The 19,577-nt window shown below is 43.6% G+C and overlaps 1 protein-coding gene across 1 annotated transcript; it reads right to left on the bottom strand.

Moving 5' to 3' along the window:
• Positions 1–562: 562 nt before the first annotated feature.
• LOC115357138 (NACHT, LRR and PYD domains-containing protein 3-like) lies at positions 563–17,720 on the bottom strand (the record flags this gene model as incomplete). Its single annotated transcript, XM_030048527.1, has 10 exons — positions 563–594; positions 1,413–1,928; positions 2,488–2,534; positions 2,706–2,879; positions 3,034–3,207; positions 14,113–14,286; positions 14,791–16,591; positions 16,829–17,057; positions 17,324–17,402; positions 17,605–17,720. Coding segments are annotated over 10 exons (3,342 nt in total), but the record flags the coding sequence as incomplete, so codon positions are not given.
• Between the last annotated feature and the right edge of the window lie 1,857 nt (positions 17,721–19,577).

Genomic DNA, 19,577 nt, shown 5'->3' with positions numbered 1-19,577 from the left:
TATGTTCCGTGCTTGAATACAGCACACTTCGCCCGCTCTGGCACGGTTGGGAGGGGTGTGCTCCAGCACGGTACGGGCGTTCATGCACGAGCACATGCACGGTCACGCACGCAGCGAGTGAACGTGGATACAACGTAAATCATGCAACTTTACCGGCGAATGGCCGCGTCGCGCAATCAGTAATCAATCATGTTGTCTGTGTCGCTGTCCCTGGTGCTGCTGCAACCGCGTATAAACAAAAGTTGATTTATGATGAAAGGTATATATGGCAGTCTGTGTGCGCCGCGCACCTGTCAGATCCGGCAGACCTGACTGGGTGGGCGCGGTGCCGACCGAGGCACCAGCCGGCATCAGGTGGGCCGGCCGGTGTGCGCCGCCACCCGGTTGAATGTAGCAGCCAGCTGACATGCCGCTCCGGCTGTCTTTCTGAAGCTTTCTGAAGTTACCTCCGAAACTGTCAAGGTAAATAAACATCCCTTAACCCTGGCCCTGAGTGCAATGTGAGACGGTGGCGGTTTCAGAAAGAAGAGCTAAAAAATGCCCACAGCCAGAGAAGGGCTTTTCATGGTCCAAAAACTAGTCGATTCAACGAGACTGACAGGAGGGTGTGCAATTTTGTGAATGAGAAACGTAGTGAAGGACTGCCCGTTACGATGGGGGTGATGCAGCAAAAAGCACCTGAAGTTGCCACAGCTCAACATACCCCGAACTGAGTATAAAGCTAGCATGGGCTGGTGTCGCAGAATGTCCATATAAAAAGGGTTAGGGTTACATTGTGATTTAGGTCGCAGTGGTTTGTCATTTTTAAAAAATGGGTCCCCAGAAAAAAAGTTTGGGAAACACTGATATAGCTGATATATTGTTATAGTAATTTGATATTTTGATATTGTAAAAAAAGGAAACAAAGCTCTGATTTTGTGAATTTGATACATTTTCTCAGTAAATAACTGCATTTTCAATATTTCTAAAACTAATTACAGTGTGAAGCTTGGTTACTTATTTGTCAAAGGTGTTAAAGTATCAGGTTTTGATTGTGCAACAGTTAAAAGGGAAAGTACACTTATTTTATTGAGGTAACCTAATTACTTAAAAAGTTGATTTCATTTCATAATTTGGTAGAAACGTAACAATAATAACAGTTCATTAAGTGTGGTGATAGTGATTTATTTATTCTGATTTTCAGTTTTTATACATAGGTTGATCAAGTTAAAGAATTCAAGGCCTTTCTCTAATTATTTAAGGGATAAATGGGCTACAAAAAAAGTATTTATGATTCTGATTGTTCCTGAGTTTTTTTTCTGCTTGTAAATAATTCATTAAGTCTATAAAAATGTCTTTGCAGTGAACTGTCATGTCAGCAGCTGTCTCTGATCAGCAGTGTGAAGACACGACTCTCACTCCTCAAATCTCACACAGAGACACTGAGGAACCAGACCCAATCCAAAACCCCGGGTACAGAGGTTCAGTGAAGGTGCTGCTGAAGGTGTGGAGGTGGATCAGTGTGTCAGAGGAGACGCTGTAGAAGGACAGAGATCCAGCTGGCCAGTCCAGATACACTGCCACTCTGTTAGAGGAGGGGGGGGCAGGGATGACTGTTGATCTGTTATTGTGACTGGCAGTGAATCTTCCATCATGGCAGAACAGACTCCAGGAGTTTTTATTACATCCAAGCCCACAGTCATAACCACCTCCTCTCCTGCTGATTCCTCTGTAAGTCAGTCCTATATAAAACGTTCCTTCCCACTCGACCTCCCAGTAGCAGCGACCAGTCAGACCATCACTACACAGGATCTGTTTCCAGTCCTTAAACCTCTCTGGGTGATCAGGATATGGCTGCTCCTCTTCCACTGCTGTCACCTTCCTGTTGTCCTCAGACAGGACGAGGTGTCTGTTTGCTGTGTTTGTGTCCAGTTTGAGTTCACAGGAATCTGATGGAGAGAACAAGACACAACAGACCTGCTGTGGTTATTATCTGCTGATGTATTAACAGTTTGATTATTGATTTGTTAACACTTTGATGATCACACACTGTGTCAGCCGTCCTCTTCTTTCACAGCAGGAATTGAATGAATGGACGTCACAAACTGCTGTGAAAATTTACTTCACATTTGGAAGAGCCATTTATACACAAACTAAACTACTTTTACACTTCATATATTGCTTCATAGAGATGTGAAGATTTCTCTGTTAGAATTATTATATTCACTTGGTATAAACTACATACACAAAATGCTTCATGCATGATCTTCATTGTAAAAAAATAAAAATAAAAATAAAAAAGTAGCACATTGTTTGCTGTTGTTTGTTATGAGAGAAATGTGTAAAACTCTAATGGAGAAACTGTGATGATGTTTGCAGTGGAGCATCAGATCTGTTTGTGTTTGGTTCAGCAGGTAAAAGCAGCTGAGAACAAAGAGCAGAAACTGCAGCTGCACCATCTAAACAGCTGAAGGTTTTGTGTTGATGAATCAAACTAACCACACTTACACTTCCTCAGGCCTGGTTTCAACCTCTGCTCTCCACCATGGTCCACCCTGGAGGAAGAAACAGAGTCAGAGCAGCAGATTCTCTTTGAGGATGGAAACATGGGCAGTAAATAACCTTCCCTATGAAGGATTTAGCAGACCACGTCACTCATATCCACCATTCAACATGAAAAAATACTCTTCAGCCCTCTATAAGACATTGTGTGTGTCTCTCCATACCTGAGAGCCTCCAGTCTCCAGGTTGGATCCTCCAGTCCAGCAGAGAGCAGCTTCACTCCTGAGTCTCCTGGATGATTGTAGCTCAGGTCCAGCTCTCTCAGATGGGAGGGGTTGGAGCTCAGAGCTGACGCCAGAAAAGCACAGCCTTCCTGTGTGAGCAGACAGCCTGACAGCCTGCACACCATCACAAACACAATCAGTCCACCACATCATCTGCTTTGTGTTTTCACAAAAACCTACACAGCTTAGGAATGTGTTGAGTGACAGGAAGCTGCATGGAAATCAGGACTGAACTGGTCATGTGTTGAGCAGGTTGAGGAATCCTGACCTGAGAGCCTCCAGTCTGCAGTGTGGACTCTCCAGTCCAGCAGAGAGACGCTTCACTCCTGAATCCTGCAGATCATTGTTACTCAGGTCCAGCTCTCTCAGACTAGAGGACTGGGAGCTGAGAACTGAGGCCAGAGCTGCACAGCTTCTCTCTGACAGATTACAGCCACTCAGCCTGAGGAGGAATCAAAGATCAAAACAAATTTAAATCTGTTTCTCTCGTATAGAAAATATAATGTTATGTATCCATTATGTCTTGTTTTCTATGAACCTACATAGATTTCCTGGAGGCTTTGACCACTGGCAGCAGCCTCAGAAGAGCCTCCTCTGAAGCAGAGAATTTCTTCAGGTCAAACACCTCCAGATCTTCTTGAGATGACAGTAAGATGAAGACCAGAGCTGACCACTGAGCAGGAGACAGTTCCTCTGTGGAGAGACGTCCTGATCTCAGGTACTGTTGGATCTCCTCCACTAGAGAACGGTCATTCAGCTCATTCAGACAGTGGAACATGTTGATGCTTCTCTCTGGAGAGAGATTCTTCCTGATCTTCTCCCTGATGAACTCAACTGTTTTCTGATTGGTCTGTGAGCTACTTCCTGTCTGTGTCATCAGGCCTCGTAGGAGAGTCTGATTGGTCGGCATTGAAAGACCCAGGAGGAAGCGCAGGAACAAGTCCAGGTGTCCATTTGGACTCTGTAAGGCCTTGTCCACAGCACTCTGGAGGAGTTTTAGTTCAGATTTCTCGTTGAATCGTGCAGACCACCAGGAGTCTGATTGTTCTTCTGACGGCAAATCGACTCCAGATTTGGTGAATGTCAGAAGGACATAAAGAGCAGCCAGAAAGTCCTGAAGGCTCAGATGGATGAAGCAGAAAACCTTGTCCTGGTGCAGCCCATGCTCCTATTTAAAGATCTGTGTGAACACTCCTGAGTACACTGAGGCTGTTCTGATATCAATGCCACACTCTGCCAGGTCTGCTTCATAGAAGATCGGGTTGCCTTTCTCCAGCTGCTCAAAAGCCAGTTTTCCCAGAGACAGGATCATCTCCCTGGTCTCTGGAGTCCAGACTGGATCTGTCGCAGCTCTCCTATGATACTTGAGGTTCTGCACTTTGGACTGAACCAGCAGGAAGTGGATGTACATCTCAGTCAGGGTCTTGGGCAGGTCTCCTCCCTCACTGGTTTTCAACACGTCCTCCAGAACTGTAGCAGTGATCCAGCAGAAGACTGGGATGTGGCACATGATGTGGAGGCTTCGTGACGTCTTGATGTGGGAGATGATTCTGATGGCCTGCTCCTCATCTCTGAATCTCTTCCTGAAGTATTCCTCCTTCTGTGGGTCAGTGAAGCCTCTCACCTCTGTCACCATGCCAACGCACTCAGGAGGGATCTGACTGGCAGCTGCGGGTCGTGTGGTTATCCAGAGGCGAGCAGTGGGAAGCAGGTTCCCCCTGATGAGGTTTGTCAGCAGAACGTCCACTGAGGTGGACTCTGTAACATCAGTCAGGATCTGGTTGCTGTTGAAGTCCAGAGGAAGTCGACACTCATCCAGACCGTCAAAGATCAACACAACCTGGAACTGCTCAAACCTGCTGATTCCTGCTTCTTTGGTCTCAGTGAAGAAGTGATGAACAAGTTCCACCAAGCTCAACTTTTTCCCTCTCAGCAGATTCAGCTCTCTGAAAGTCAGTGGAAATGTGAAGTGGACATGCTGGTTGGCTTTGTGTTCAGCCCAGTCCAGAGTGAACTTCTGTGTTAAGACTGTTTTCCCAATGCCAGCCACTCCCTTTGTCATCACTGTCCTGATTGGTCCATCTCTTCCAGGTAAAGGTTTAAAGATGTCCTCACATGTGATTGGTGTTTCTGGTGTGTCTGGTTTCCTGGCTGCTGTTTCAATCCATCTGACCTCATGTTCCTCATTGAGCTCTCCACTCCCTCCCTCTGTGATGTACAGCTCTGTGTAGATCTGATTCAGAAGTGTTGGGTTTCCTGCTTTAGCAATCCCCTCAAACACACACTCACACTTCTTTTTCAGGTTAGATCTGAGTTCACGTTGGCACGCTGCAGCGGCAGTTTCTGAATGAACAAACAACAAAAACATCAGTAAGTGAATGTCACATTAATGAGAGAAATGTGAATATTTGCTGGTAAATGTATCTGAGTTGTGGCTGCATGGCATCCATTTAGCTCATAGCTGCTGGTGGAAAAACCAGTCCTGACTGTCTGCAGCCAAATGTGGAAGGCAACATTTTCCATGTCAACTTTGTGTTCAGCATTTTACACAAATATGAACAAATCAACACTTTAACCAGGTTCTCCATGAGGATTGTGCTCATTTCCCTTCCAATCTGGGATTGCTGAGCTCTTATTTTAGAAATGTCTGTATTTCCAGCAGAGGTTACAAATGCAAACATTCAGGTTTTCCCATCATTCCTCCTTTCCATCCTGTTAAAGGAGTTAAAAGCCTCTTACTGCTCCTCAGACGCTCAGCCAGCTCCTCCTGCTTCATTCTCCTCAGGAGGTGCAGTGTGATCTGCAGAAAAGCCTCCCTGCTGCTCCTCCTCTGCTCTTCCTCCTCACCGTCCAACACCTCCTCATCCTCCTTCTGCCTCTCTGATCATTCTGGGTAATCTGGCCTCAGAGACCTCTGGAGGTTTTTCAGCTCCTTCTTCACAAAGGTGTTGATGTTCTCCTCCAGCAGCTGCAACAGAAAAATCAAAGAATTCAAGTTCCATTTTCAAATTTGGGCCCAAAACACAAAATCAGATCCAGGTTGAAGAGCCTGAAAGTCCAAAGTGCAGCATGGAGACGATTATGAGCTGAGCTGCTGCTCAGTTTGGACCTTGTTGTTCATTCTACAACAGTTAGTGCCAGTGGAGCAATCTGATTGGACACGAGGCGTTCCATGAGAGCTGATGTTCAGTAGAACAGCACTCGCTCTGGTGTCATATCACTGCATTTACACACCAGAAATATGGAGGCCAGGTGTGTTTGATGCTCCTGGGCAGACTGACCACTGGGAACCTCTGAGCTCTGCTGCTGGACTCTGAGGAGGACACACACACACACACACACACACACGTGATTAAAGGTGTTGTGCTCTGTCAGGATGAATCCTGGCAGAAACACAAAATGAACTCCATGTTAGAAGCTGATTATTGGATGTGATGTTTTGAAAGAGGAAACTCAGTCAACAGAGTCTGAGGGGCCGAACCCATTCTGGATCTTTAAATAATTACCCATCATCAGCAGAGGGTTGTGAGTCTTTGAAGTCAACGAGTCGACCCATAGAGCGGTCGCTCTTGAAGGACACACAGCTGGGTCCAGCTCACCTGGCTCACTCACGCACACAAATCCACACAAGTCAAGGAAGAAAAGTTAATTGTCCATGTTGAGTAGAACCGAGCGCTCTGAGGCTCGCAGCGTTAAAGAACGACTGCACAGAACGCCTGGCCCTTATCATAATAACACACTGATGATGATGATAAAAACCTGTTTCCACACTACACACATGACTGCTGTCGACACGGCCTTTTTTCACTGTTGTATTGTCAGAAATAAAACCACAAAATCTCCTTCTTAATTTTAAAATTTGTTATTGTATGTTTTTTGTTGTTTTACTGTATTATGACGGTCATTAGGAGTTTTTTTTTCCAGCTCCGAGCTCAGACAGTTATTATTATTGAACATATTAGCATGGAGCAGTGTTAACAGTATATTACAGTTCATAGTAATATTGACGCTAATAGATAGTGTCAGTTATACTACAGTACAGTTATATTTAAATACAGGCTACTGCTTTCCACTGTCGGCGCCAGAACAAACATCTATATTTTAATAAACTCACCAGCAGATGTTTTATTTCAGCTGGGGGTGTGTCACTCCAATTTAACATCAGCTCTGATTAATGTGGCTAAACAGCAAAAGTAAGGACAGTAAGCAGTCACATTAAGGCTGAACAGAGTTATATAATCACATTTTCAGGCTGTTATCAATTTACCTCTGAAATAAAGACGACAGTTTTCGCATATGTGTTTATTTATTAAATGTTCATTTCAATGTACAGATGCAAACAAATCAACATGAATTAAATCAGGAAACTCATAAAGACAACAACAAACAAACTAGAAAATTCCCGCGCGGAAATCTTTAGAGTGCCTCGGGGTCCGTTGCCGGGGGGTGCGTCTGACCTCTGTCTGAATCACTAAAAAGTAAGAATAGTGATGTATGAACAAAGTGAATTACATTCAGCTATGTAGTGTATGTGCGTGGAAGAGTGTGTATCTGCATGGGTGTGTGTGTCTGTGTCACTACAAAGTAAGAACAGTGATATATGAAAGTGAACTGCATTCGGTTATATTGTGTGTGTAGAGTGTGCTTTATGTCAATAAATGTGATCACAAGTATTAAAGACAGGAAGGTGTGTGTCTATGTAAGAGTGTCTAGAGTGTGCATTATGTCAATAAATGTCTTCAAAAGGATATAAAGACAGGAATATGTGTGTCTGCGTGTGGGCATGTTAGTGTGCACATGTGATGCTACCTCCCATTAAAAACTGAAAAATCTCTTTAAATTGAGGATGATTCTTCAACAAGGGCTGATCAAAAACTATCAAAGTTGACCAATACATTCATACATTCTTGAAAAGCCAAGACTTTTGTCAATGCACACTTTGATGTATAATTTGTATGAGGGCGCTCCAAACTGTGGGAGGAGTAGCAAACCGAAATTTTACAGAAGAGCAATGCAATATGTAGTCTGTGTGCATGTAGAGTGCACTTCTGTTGCTAGGCAACGTTGACAGAAATGCCGGTCAGAGAGCAGATTTTGTGCTTGGCGAATCACTTACTCTGGGCCAATTTGTGCCAAAACGGTAACTCCTATCAGAAAACCGAGCAGATGCTGATCGCCACAAGGGGTTCCTGAAGCACTGTGTGTATTTTTGTGCTCCTGGGGTCTAAAATGTGGACAGGAGAGCGATGGAAAAAACAGTGAAAAACAGAAACGGCTCCGTTCTTCTCCTGAAAAATAACATTGAAGCCTATTGGGGAAAACAAAGGGGCATGTTGTCTTTAGAGGCTCGCCATTCAAATTCTGTTGGTCTCATGGTAAAAGTAGATGCATCGTGTGAGAGAGGACATAAATCTCTACCAATTTGGAAAAAAAATGACGTGCGTGCTTCAAACTATGTGACCGTGAGAGCAATTTACGTTTCATATTTTAGGATAACCCTCACCCCAGCTCCCCACTCTGTCAGTTAGAGCCCCACTCTAGCCGCTTAATGAATTCCACATACACACACATTGAAAACTGAAAAAAGGCGGGAAAATGTGTCAACCTTTAAACTGTGATTTTATAAAAAAACGGTGAGGTGTTTAAAAATACCCCTTATACCAAAAATAGTCCTGGTCAATGTCACCTTTTTAAAGTTTGATTGATATTTCTGCGTGATCGTATGACCGAGATATGTGGCCTCAAATCCCTATTCATTTCTAATGGAATTTTTGCAAAGCTTTGTTCGCGGTGTTTGTCGCCATGGTAACGCCGAACATGACCAAACTTAAAACTTAAAACCAAAATCAGTCCTGAGGATTCTGATTCAGACAACGTTCAAACCATGTTTTCATGTTAAAATTTGACCGAGTTGTGTGGCTCCAAACTCCCTATTCATTTCCTATGGGATTTTTTGAAGAATTAAATCATGATTTATGTTGCCATGGTAACTGCGATCGCAACCAAAATTTGCAGGCTAGGAGACTTGACCAAGCCGCACATTTCGTACATTGACTGTGTCGAGGTATTCTCGACGGTGTGGGAGTACGTGCCTTGCGAAATTTGTGCCATTCGTTGTGGATAGAATATTTGGCGCAGTTTTTGGGGATTTTTGTCGCCATGGTAATTCCAAGAATGTACAGAAGACATAGCACACCCATCCCAACTGAGACGCGCATTTTCATAATAATAATGTCTTAGGTTTTTTCGAAACTGTGGGAGGAGTAGCAAACTGACATTTGCTATAATAATAAGATGAAGAATAAGAAACACGCAGGATAACTTGTTAACAAGAACAAAGTTATAGTACCGAACATCTCCGTGGAAAATCTTACAGGTACTGTCCGTGGTGCTGACTCCCTCTCAGCAGGTACTGTCTGTGGTGCTGACTCCCTCTCAGCAGGTACTGTCCGTGCTGCTGAATCTGCTGTGGCTGGTACTTTCCATGGTGCTGAATCTGCTGAGGCATTTCATTCTCTTTATTATACAGACAGGCAGGCAGACAGATTTTTAGTGCCCCCCGTCCTTTCTTTCTGGATTCGCGTCTGAGACTATCTATCCGACAGTCTGTCACTGAGACATTTTCTACATATTTTCTGTGGACTAAAGAAGACACCTCCATCCTGGAGCACATTGACTGGACTCGTGGGCACATGGTAGCTACTCCAGCGCACACCAGAGCCTTGTTTTTTTCCATTGTTCACGACCTGGAAACCTTGAAGGATTTACAGTTATCGCTGTGAGCTGCCAAGATGACCTCCAGAGATCTGCCGGCCGCCATCGCCTGCAGCCTGACGCACCCTGCCAAGGTTTGGATGCCGCTGCGCCATCTTACCCTCATCAGAGACACAGTTAAGCTGGAGATCAGACCTGAACCTCTCAAAGAGGTACCTTATTTATGTTTTGCTCTTTTGAGTGAAGCGGCCGTTCTGTTTAGGTCTTCCCGCTCCCAAGCTCCGCATCAGGCCTGCATCAGGTGTTACATTCACTTTGCCGGCTTGTGTGTGTGTGGATGAGTGTGGGCCCATAGATTTAAGTTTGTTGTGCATATAATGTTGAAGTCTGAATTGCAGAAAAGTATTTGGTCATATAGCTGATATATTGTTATAGTAATTTGATATGTTGATATTGTAAAAAAGAGGAAACTAAGCTCTGATTTTGTGAATTTGATACATTTTCTCAGTAAATAATTACAATATTTCTAAAACTAATTACAGTGTGAAGCTCAGTTACTTATTTGTCAAAGTATAAGGTTTTGATTGTTCAACATTTAAAAGGGAAAGTACATTATTGAGGTAACCTAATTACTTAAAAGTTGATTTCATTTCAATTTGGTTGAAAATTAACAATAATAACAGTTCATTAAGTGTGGTGATAGTGATTAATTTAATCTGATTTTCAGTTTTTATACATAAGTTGATCAACTAAAAGAACATAGGGCCTTTCTCTTATTATTTAAGGGATAAATGGGTTACAAATAAAGTATTTCTGATTCTGATTGTTATTGAGGATTTTTTGTGCTCATAAATAGTTCAATAACTTTATAAAAATGTCTTTGCAGTGAACTGTCATGTCAGCAGCTGTCTCTGATCAGCAGTGTGAAGACGCGACTCTCACTCCTCAGATCTGACACAGAGACACTGAGGAACCAGGCACAACCCAAAAGCCCGGGTACAGAGGCTGAGTGAAGGTGCTGCTGAAGGTGTGGAGGTGGATCAGTGTGTCAGAGGAGACGCTGTAGAAGGACAGAGAGCCAGCAGGCCAGTCCAGATACACTGCCACTCTGTTAGAGGAGGAGGGGGCAGGGATGGCTGTTTTTTTGTTATTGTGTCTGGCAGAGAATCTTCCATCTGAGAAGAACAGACTCCAGGAGTTTTCATTCCCTCCAAGCCAGCTGTCATAACTGTCTCCTCTCCTGCTGATTCCTCTGTAAGTCAATCCTATATCACCTTCTCCTCTCCACTCGACCTCCCAGTAGCAGCGACCAGTCAGACCATCTCTACACAGGATCTGTAGGCAGTCCTCAAACCTCTCTGGGTGATCAGGATATGGCTGCTTCTGTCTCACTCCTGTCACCTTCCTGTTGTCCTCAGACAGGACAAGTCTTCTGTTTGCTGTGTTTGTGTCCAGTTTGAGTTCACAGGAATCTGATGGAGAGAACAAGACACAACAGACCTGCTGTGGTTATTATCTGCTGATTTATTAACAGTTTGGTTATTGATTTGTTAACTCATTGATGAAGACACATTGTGTCAGCTGTGCAATATTGGAATGTCAAGGAGTGTATGTGCGTGCATGACTCATCATTTTTATTATTTATTATGTTTTTCTATACTGCACTGAAGGATTGCACCTAATTTTGTTGTTAACCATGACAATGACAATAAAGTGATTCTTATTTTTCTTATTCTTATTCTTCATTCACAGCAGGATCTGAATGAATGGACGTCACAAGCTGCTGTGGAAATTCACTTCACATTTCCATATACTGCTTCACAGAGATTTCTCTGTTAGAATTATGGTCTTCACCTAAACATGCTGGGAAACCGCATGCTCACAACTAACATACAGCATATTGTTCAGCACACCCGCAAGTGACTTTTTGCATCGCACACACGCCAGCTTGATGGCTCTTCCTTCCCCATGCCCATAACAAACTCTGTTACTCTATTACCCCACACTAGCTCCCCCTTGTGGGTAGATCATGCGACTGCTCATGCTGTTCTCGACACCTGTCAAACTGCCATAAACATTAAAGACCAGGCAGCATAAAACTAAAACTAAACCGGAGCCCTGGCTCAATAAAACAACCTGTGCTGCCAGACAGGAGTGTCGAAGCATTGAGCGAAAGTGGAAAAAGGACAAATTGCAAGTGTCTTTTCAAATGTTGAGGGGCTGATGGCGTCATTACCAATCCACTGTGAAAGATATTATTATTATTATTATTATTATTATTATTATTATTATTCTGTTAAACTGCCACAAGCCTTGTATGTTGTTTAAAGTTATTAACTGTGCTCTGAATGCACCACAGACTGTCAGAATTGAGGCCTCTCCTGCTGTGTGTGAAAACTTACTTCAATTCTTCATTGATAGTCACCTCTACCAGAGCACTTATTTCACCCCCCGTGTCTGAGAGTATGAGCTCATGATCCTTCAGTGTCTGTCCCCTGCCCTGCTATTTTGGACACGTTTGAGCCTGTTATCCTGCCCTTTGTGCAGGAGATTGTTGGTCATTTGAAGCCCTCAGGTTGTCCAGATGATACTGCAGATTTTCCAGTCTGGTTTTAAAACATTGCACAGCACCGAATCAGCGCTTTTAGGAGTTTTTAATGATATCTTTTTAGCTACTGACTCTGGTCACTGTGTTGTCCTTGTACTGTTAGATTTGACTGCAGCATTTGATACAGTGGACCATGACATCCTGATTGCTCGGTTGGAGCAGTGGGTGGGCATCAGGGGCACAGCACTTGAATGGTTCAGGTCTTACTTGTCACATTGGACCTTCTGTGTCAGCCTTGATGACTCTGTGTCCTCCACTGCTCCTCTCTCATGTGGGGTTCCACAGGGCTCTGTGCTTGGCCCTATTTTATTTTCCTTCTACTCCCACTTGGTTCCATTCTCAGGAAACATGGCATTTCCTTTCACTGCTGTACAGATGACAGTCAGATCTATGCCCCCCCTTATGCCCCCCCCTCAGAAGGTCTGACTCCTTCTGTGTCAAACCATTGCTCAAGTGTTTACATGAACTTAAAGCTTGGATGTCGCTAAATTTTCTGAATTTTAATGAAGAAAAGACAGAAGTCGTGGTCTTTGGAGGCACTTCTGTGACCCCCTTAGTTGATCTGGGTTGTCTGGCGCAGTATCACAAGCCAATTGTAAAAAATCTGGGGGTAAAAGTGGACACAGAACTTAATTTTGACACCCAGATGAAAGCTGTGGTGAAGTCAAGCTTTTTCCAGTTAAGGCAGCTGGCAAAAAAGCTAGGTTAAAGCTCAGAGGGGAACAAGCTTTTGCCATTGCAGCTCCAAAACTTTGGAATGGATTGCCGCTGCAATCAAAAACCAACCTCTTTTCTTTGGTTTTTGACACCATGTTGGGTTTTTGATTTTATGATTTATGATTTTATGTGTGCATGTTTTTTTTTTTTTTTTTAATCCTGTGTGGGCAGTGCATTTTACATTATTTTATTTTATTCTATTTAAATTATTATTCTATTATTATTTTAGTTTTATATTATTATTTTATTATATTATTATTATTGTATTGTATCTTGTCTTATCTTGTTATCCTATTGTGTATTTTACGTTTTATTCTGCCTCTATTGTGTTATCTTGTGGTGTTTTATCTTGTTGTGCAACACAAAATCTTGTGTTTGTTAAAATTGTGCTATATAAACAAAGTGGATTGGATTGGATTGGATTGGATATTTTTAAATTACATTCACTTGGTATAAACTACATATACAAAATGTTTCATGTATAAACTTCATTGTAAAAATGAAAAACCTATTGCAGTGCATCAGTTTTTTATTGTATAATTACATTAAGTTTTCCTCATTTCTAGCACATTGAACTATTTTGAGAGAAATGTGTAAAAATCTAAAGGAGAAACTGTGATCATGTTTGCAGTGGAGCATCAGATCTGTTTGTGTTTGGTTCAGCAGGTAAAAGCAGCTGAGAACAAACAGCAGAAACTGCAGCTGCACCATCTACACAGCTAAAGGTTTTGTGTTGATGAACCAAACTAAATCCACACTTACACTTCCTCAGACCTGTTATCAACCTCTGCTCTCCACCATGGTCCACCCTGGAGGAAGAAACAGGGTCAGAGCAGCAGATTCTCTTTGAGGGTGGAAACATGGGCAGTAAATAACCTTCCCTATGAAGGATTTAGCAGACCACGTCACTCATATCCACTATTCAACATGAAACAATACTCCTCAGGCCTCTAGAAGACATTGTGTGTGTCTCTCCATACCTGAGAGCCTCCAGTCTCCAGGTTGGATCCTCCAGTCCAGCAGAGAGCAGCTTCACTCCTGAGTCTCCTGGATGATTGTAGCTCAGGTCCAGCTCTCTCAGATGGGAGGGGTTGGAGCTCAGAGCTGAGGCCAGATAAGCACAGCCTTCCTGTTTGAGCAGACAGCCTGACAGCCTGCACACCATCACAAACACAATCAGTCCACCACATCATCTGCTTTGTGTTTTCACAAAAACCTACACGGCTTAGGAATGTGTTCAGTGACAGTAAGCTGCATGGAAATCAGGACTGAACTGGTCATGTGTTGAGCAGGTTGAGGAATCCTGACCTGAGAGCCTCCAGTCTGCAGTGCGGACTCTCCAGTCCAGCAGAGAGACGCTTCACTCCTGAATCTTGCAGATCGTTGTTACTCAGGTCCAGCTCTCTCAGACTAGAGGACTGGGAGCTGAGAACTGAGGCAAGAGATGCACAGCTTCTCTTTGAGAGATTACAGCCACTTAGCCTGAGGTAAGATATGTGGACATAGAAATGTTAATCTCTAGTATCTAATATGATTCATATATGAGCTCTGAGTTACTATGTTGTGATTCTGTAAGTAAAATTGAGTGAGAAGAAGACTCGTTCACAAAAGTTTAAGGAATTCCATTCCGGTGGGAATGAACATGAAAATGTCTTTTAAATCCTGATGTTGAACTCAAAAGGTCAATCTTTAAATATTTAATAAAACACTGACACAAGAGACTCCAGTCTGCAGTGTGGACTCTCCAGTCCAGCAGAGAGATGCTTCACTCCTGAATCCTGCAGATCGTTGTGACTCAGGTCCAGCTCTCTCAGACTAGAGGACTGGGAGCTGAGAACTGAGGCCAGAGCTGCACAGCTTCTCTCTGACAGATTACACACACTCAGCCTGAGGAGGAATCAAAGAAGAAGAAAACAGCTGTCATTTTTCTCTCTCTTGAGTAGGAAGCATCATGTGTTTAATATGTACAGTTTTCTATGAACCTACAAAGATTTCCTGGAGGCTTTGACTACTGGCAGCAGCCTCAGAAGAGCCTCCTCTGAAGCAGAGTATTTCTTCAGGTCAAACACCTCCAGATCTTCTTGAGATGACAGTAAGATGAAGACCAGAGCTGACCACTGAGCAGGGGACAGTTCCTCTGTGGAGAGACGTCCTGATCTCAGGTACTGTTGGATCTCCTCCACTAGAGAATGGTCATTCAGCTCATTCAGACAGTGGAACAGGTTGATGCTTCTCTCTGGAGAGGGATTCTCCCTGATCTTCTTCTTGATGAACTCAACTGTTTCCTGATTGGTCTGTGAGCTACTTCCTGTCTGTGTCATCAGGCCTTGTAGGAGAGTCTGATTGGTCAGCAGTGAAAGTCCCAGGAGGAAGCGCAGGAACAAGTCCAGGTGTCCATTTGGACTCTGTAAGGCCTTGTCCACAGCACTCTGGAGGAGGAGTTTTAGTTCAGATTTCTTGTTGAATCGTGCAGACCACCTGAAGGCTGATTGTTGGAACAGCAAATTGACTCCAGACTTGATGAATGTCAGAAAGATGTAAAGAGCAGCCAGAAACTCCTGAAGGCTCAGATGGATGAAGCAGAAAACCTTGTCCTGGTGCAGCCCACGCTCCTCTTTAAAGATCTGTGTGAACACTCCTGAGTACACTGAGGCTGCTCTGATATCAATGCCACACTCTGCCAGGTCTGCTTCATAGAAGATCAGGTTGCCTTTCTCCAGCTGCTCAAAAGCCAGTTTTCCCAGAGACAGGATCATCTCCCTGGTCTCTGGAGTCCAGACTGGATCTGTCTCAGCTCGCCCATGATACTTAATGTTCTGCACTTTGTACTGAACCAGGAGGAAGTGGATGTACATCTCAGTCAGGGTCTTGGGCAGGTCTCCTCTCAGTCTGGTTTTCAACATGTCCTCCAGAACTGTAGCAGTGATCCAGCAGAAGACTGGGATGTGGCACATGATGTGGAGGCTTCGTGACGTCTTGATGTGGGAGATGATTCTGCTGGCCTGCTCCTCATCTCTGAATCTCTTCCTGAGGTATTCCTCCTTCTGTGGGTCAGTGAAGCCTCTCACCTCTGTCACCATGCCAACACAATCAGGAGGGATCTGATTGGCCGCTGCGGGTCGTGTGGTTATCCAGAGGCGAGCAGAGGGAAGCAGGTTCCCCTTGATGAGGTTTGTCAGCAGAACGTCCACTGAGGTGGACTCTGTAACATCAGTCAGGATCTGGTTCTTCTTGAAGTCCAGAGGAAGTCGACACTCGTCCAGACCGTCAAAGATCAACACAACCTGGAACTGCTCAAACCTGCTGATTCCTGCTTCTTTGGTCTCAGTGAAGAAGTGATGAACAAGTTCCACCAAGCTCAACTTTTTCCCTCTCAGCAGATTCAGCTCTCTGAAAGTGAATGGAAATGTGAAGTGGACATGCTGGTTGGCTTTGTGTTCAGCCCAGTCCAGAGTGAACTTCTGTGTTAAGACTGTTTTCCCAATGCCAGCCACTCCCTTTGTCATCACTGATCTGATTGGTCCATCTCTTCCAGGTAAAGGTTTAAAGATGTCCTCACATGTGATTGGTGTTTCTGGTGTGTCTGGTTTCCTGGCTGCTGTTTCAATCCATCTGACCTCATGTTCCTCATTGAGCTCTCCACTCCCTCCCTCTGTGATGTACAGCTCTGTGTAGATCTGATTCAGAAGTGTTGGGTTTCCTGCTTTAGCAATCCCCTCAAACACACACTCACACTTCTTCTTCAGGTTAGATCTGAGTTCACGTTGGCACGCTGCAGCGGCAGTTTCTGAATGAACAATCAACAAAAACATCAGTAAGTGAATGTCACATTAATGAGAGAAATGTGAATATTTGCTGCTAAATGTATCTCAATGAGGATTGTGCTCATTTCCCTTCCAATCTGGGATTGCTGAGCTCTTGTTTTAGAAATGTCTGTATTTACAGCAGAGGTTACAAATGCAAACATTCAGCTTTCCCATCATTCCTCCTTTCCGTCCTGTTAAAGGAGTTAAAAGCCTCTTACTGCTCCTCAGACGCTCAGCCAGCTCCTCCTGCTTCATTCTCCTCAGGAGGTGCAGTGTGATCTGCAGAAAAGCCTCCCTGCTGCTCCTCCTCTGCTCTTCCTCCTCAGCGTCCAACACCTCCTCATCCTCCCTCTGCCTCTCTGAGCATTCTGGGTAATCTGGACTCAGAGAGCTCTGCAGGTTTTTCAGCTCCTTCTTCACAAAGGTGTTGATGTTCTCCTCCAGCAGCTGCAACAGAAAAATCAAAGAATTCAAGTTCCATTTTCAAATTTGGACCCAAAACACAAAATCAGATCCAGGTTGAAGAGCCTGAAAGTCCAAAGTGCAGCTTGGAGACGATTATGAGCTGAGCTGCTGCTCAGTTTGAACCTTGTTGTTCATTCTACAACAGTTAGTGCCAGTGGAGCAATCTGATTGGACAAGAGGCGTTCCATAAGAGCTGATGTTCAGTAGAACAGCACTCGCTCTGGTGTCATATCGCTGCATTTACACACCAGAAATATGGAGGCCAGGTGTGTTTGATGCTCCTGGGCAGACTGACCACTGGGAACCTCTGAGCTCTGCTGCTGGACTCTGAGGAGGACACACACACACACACACACACACACACACACACACACGTGATTAAAGGTGTTGTGCTCTGTCAGGATGAATCCTGGCAAAATGAACTCCATGTTAGAAGCTGTTCTGATTATTGGATGTGATGTTTTGAAAGAGGAAACTCAGTCAACAGAGTCTGAGGGGCCAAACCGATTCTGGATCTTTAAATAATTACCCATCATCAGCAGAGGGCTGTGTGTCTTTGAAGAAAATACCCTGATCCATAGACCGGTCGCTCTTGAAGGACACACAGCTGGGTCCAGGGGAGTCTGGTCTCTCCTGCTGGATCCTGATAGAAACATCATGAACACAGTGAAGGGATCTGTGTCTCTATGAACAACACTGTTGTACTTTCTTAGGAACACTAACATACTCAGATAATAATCACCTACTAATTTTCAGAAACAACATTATGTGTAAGAGATAATGTGAACACACACAGAGCTTTTCCTGTGAATAATGCTGCTGTGCTGATTTGCCTGCTGAGCTCTGAGATGGAGAACAGTCATGGACAGTCAGAGATCCTCATCTCACCTCTTAGCTTTGGTCTGGCTGTCATGTTCCCCAGACAGAGTGCTTTCAGAGGCAGGGAGCCCCTCCTCTCTCTCCTCACACACATCCATAGCCGAGCCCACACCTTGACACAAACACAGCAGCTGATTGATGACAACAAGCTTTCCATGACAGGATGTGTGCTGTCTTCCTGTCAGCACCATGTCACATATACAGAGTGGACGTAACACTCAGAGCAGCCGCCCTTTCCATCAAACCCACTGAGCAGCTTCATCTACAGAGGACTTTGAATCCTCTGGGACTCTTCACACATGGACTGGAAACTACTGACTTTTACAAAGCTCTCATTTCAGCCTCTCAGCAACATTCACTGCATTTTTGGTTTTTAATTTCTGCAGAGAATTTGGTGATAAGTTTAAATGTGTATTTCTAATAATTATAAATCATGTTTATTTATTTACTCATTAATTTTCTGATTGTCTGGTAATAATTCTGTGAATATTCTTTTTTGTTTGTTTGTTTGTTTTTTACTTTTTTGAAAGAAAAGTTTATTTACTCATTTGTCAAAGGGACAGTATTGAATGTTCGGTGATAGCAGTGTAAAAAAAAAAAAAAAATAAAAAAAAATAAAAGTAAAACAGGTGAAATAATTGATGAACATGTTTTTCTCTCTTGGTGAGTCAACAGCAGAAAAAGCAAACCTCAGTCAAGCCTCTCCAAGCTGTCAGACTGGCTCTACAACATATTTGATCCATGAGGTGTGTTCAGATTACAATCTACCTGACACTGACTTTACCATTAAAAAAAAAGTCAAGTTAAACATTTTAGACAAAGTTTGTCTTCAGTGTTCAGTGACTCAGAGAACTGTAGTTACTAATGTAACTGAACTGACGGTCACTCAGAGCCTAATCAGCGCATTCTATCGCGGCAGCAACAATCAATACCAACGAAGTGGAAAACAGCCAAAGGTGTGCATTTTGCTGAAGGTCAATTCTCTACAGGTGAGAGAACATGAATGGAAGCTCACCTGGCTCACTCACGCACACAAATCCACACAAGTCAAGGAGGAAAAGTTAAAGTCCATGTTGAGCAGAGCCGAGCGCTCTGAGGCTCGCAGCGTTAAAGGGCGTGTCTGTGCGCGTCTCGGGCACGTGCCCTGGCACACCTGAAGCGCATGTCCGTGCGCTTCCGTGCTACGTGCCAATGATCTGTGGGCGCGCATCGGGGCTTTTGTACAAATCATGATTATTTGTCTCAAGGCTGAAAAAATGGCTTACAAATTTTTCCCTGGTGTGGGCACTGCCCCCCTGGGATCTTTAGTACGACTGGCCCTGATCATAATGACACACTGATGCTGATGATAATAAAACCTGTTTCCACACTAAACACACGTTTCACTGTTGTATTGTTAAAAATATGACCAAAAAAAATATCCTTTTTAATTTTTAAAATGTATGTTATTTTATGTTTTTTTAACAGTTGTTTTACTGTATTATTGCGCTCCATTACGATTTTTATTTCCAGCTCTGAGCTCAGACAGTTATCATTATTGTTGTTATTGATAACATATTAGTATGGAGCAGTGTTAACAGTATATTACAATACATAGTAATATAGACACTAATAGATAGTGTC

This window comes from Myripristis murdjan, chromosome 1, assembly GCF_902150065.1.
Source record: "Myripristis murdjan chromosome 1, fMyrMur1.1, whole genome shotgun sequence".
Taxonomy (NCBI): domain Eukaryota; kingdom Metazoa; phylum Chordata; class Actinopteri; order Holocentriformes; family Holocentridae; genus Myripristis; species Myripristis murdjan.
The sequence above is the reverse complement of the archived record's forward strand: the minus strand, read 5'-3'. Positions and strand labels throughout refer to the sequence as shown.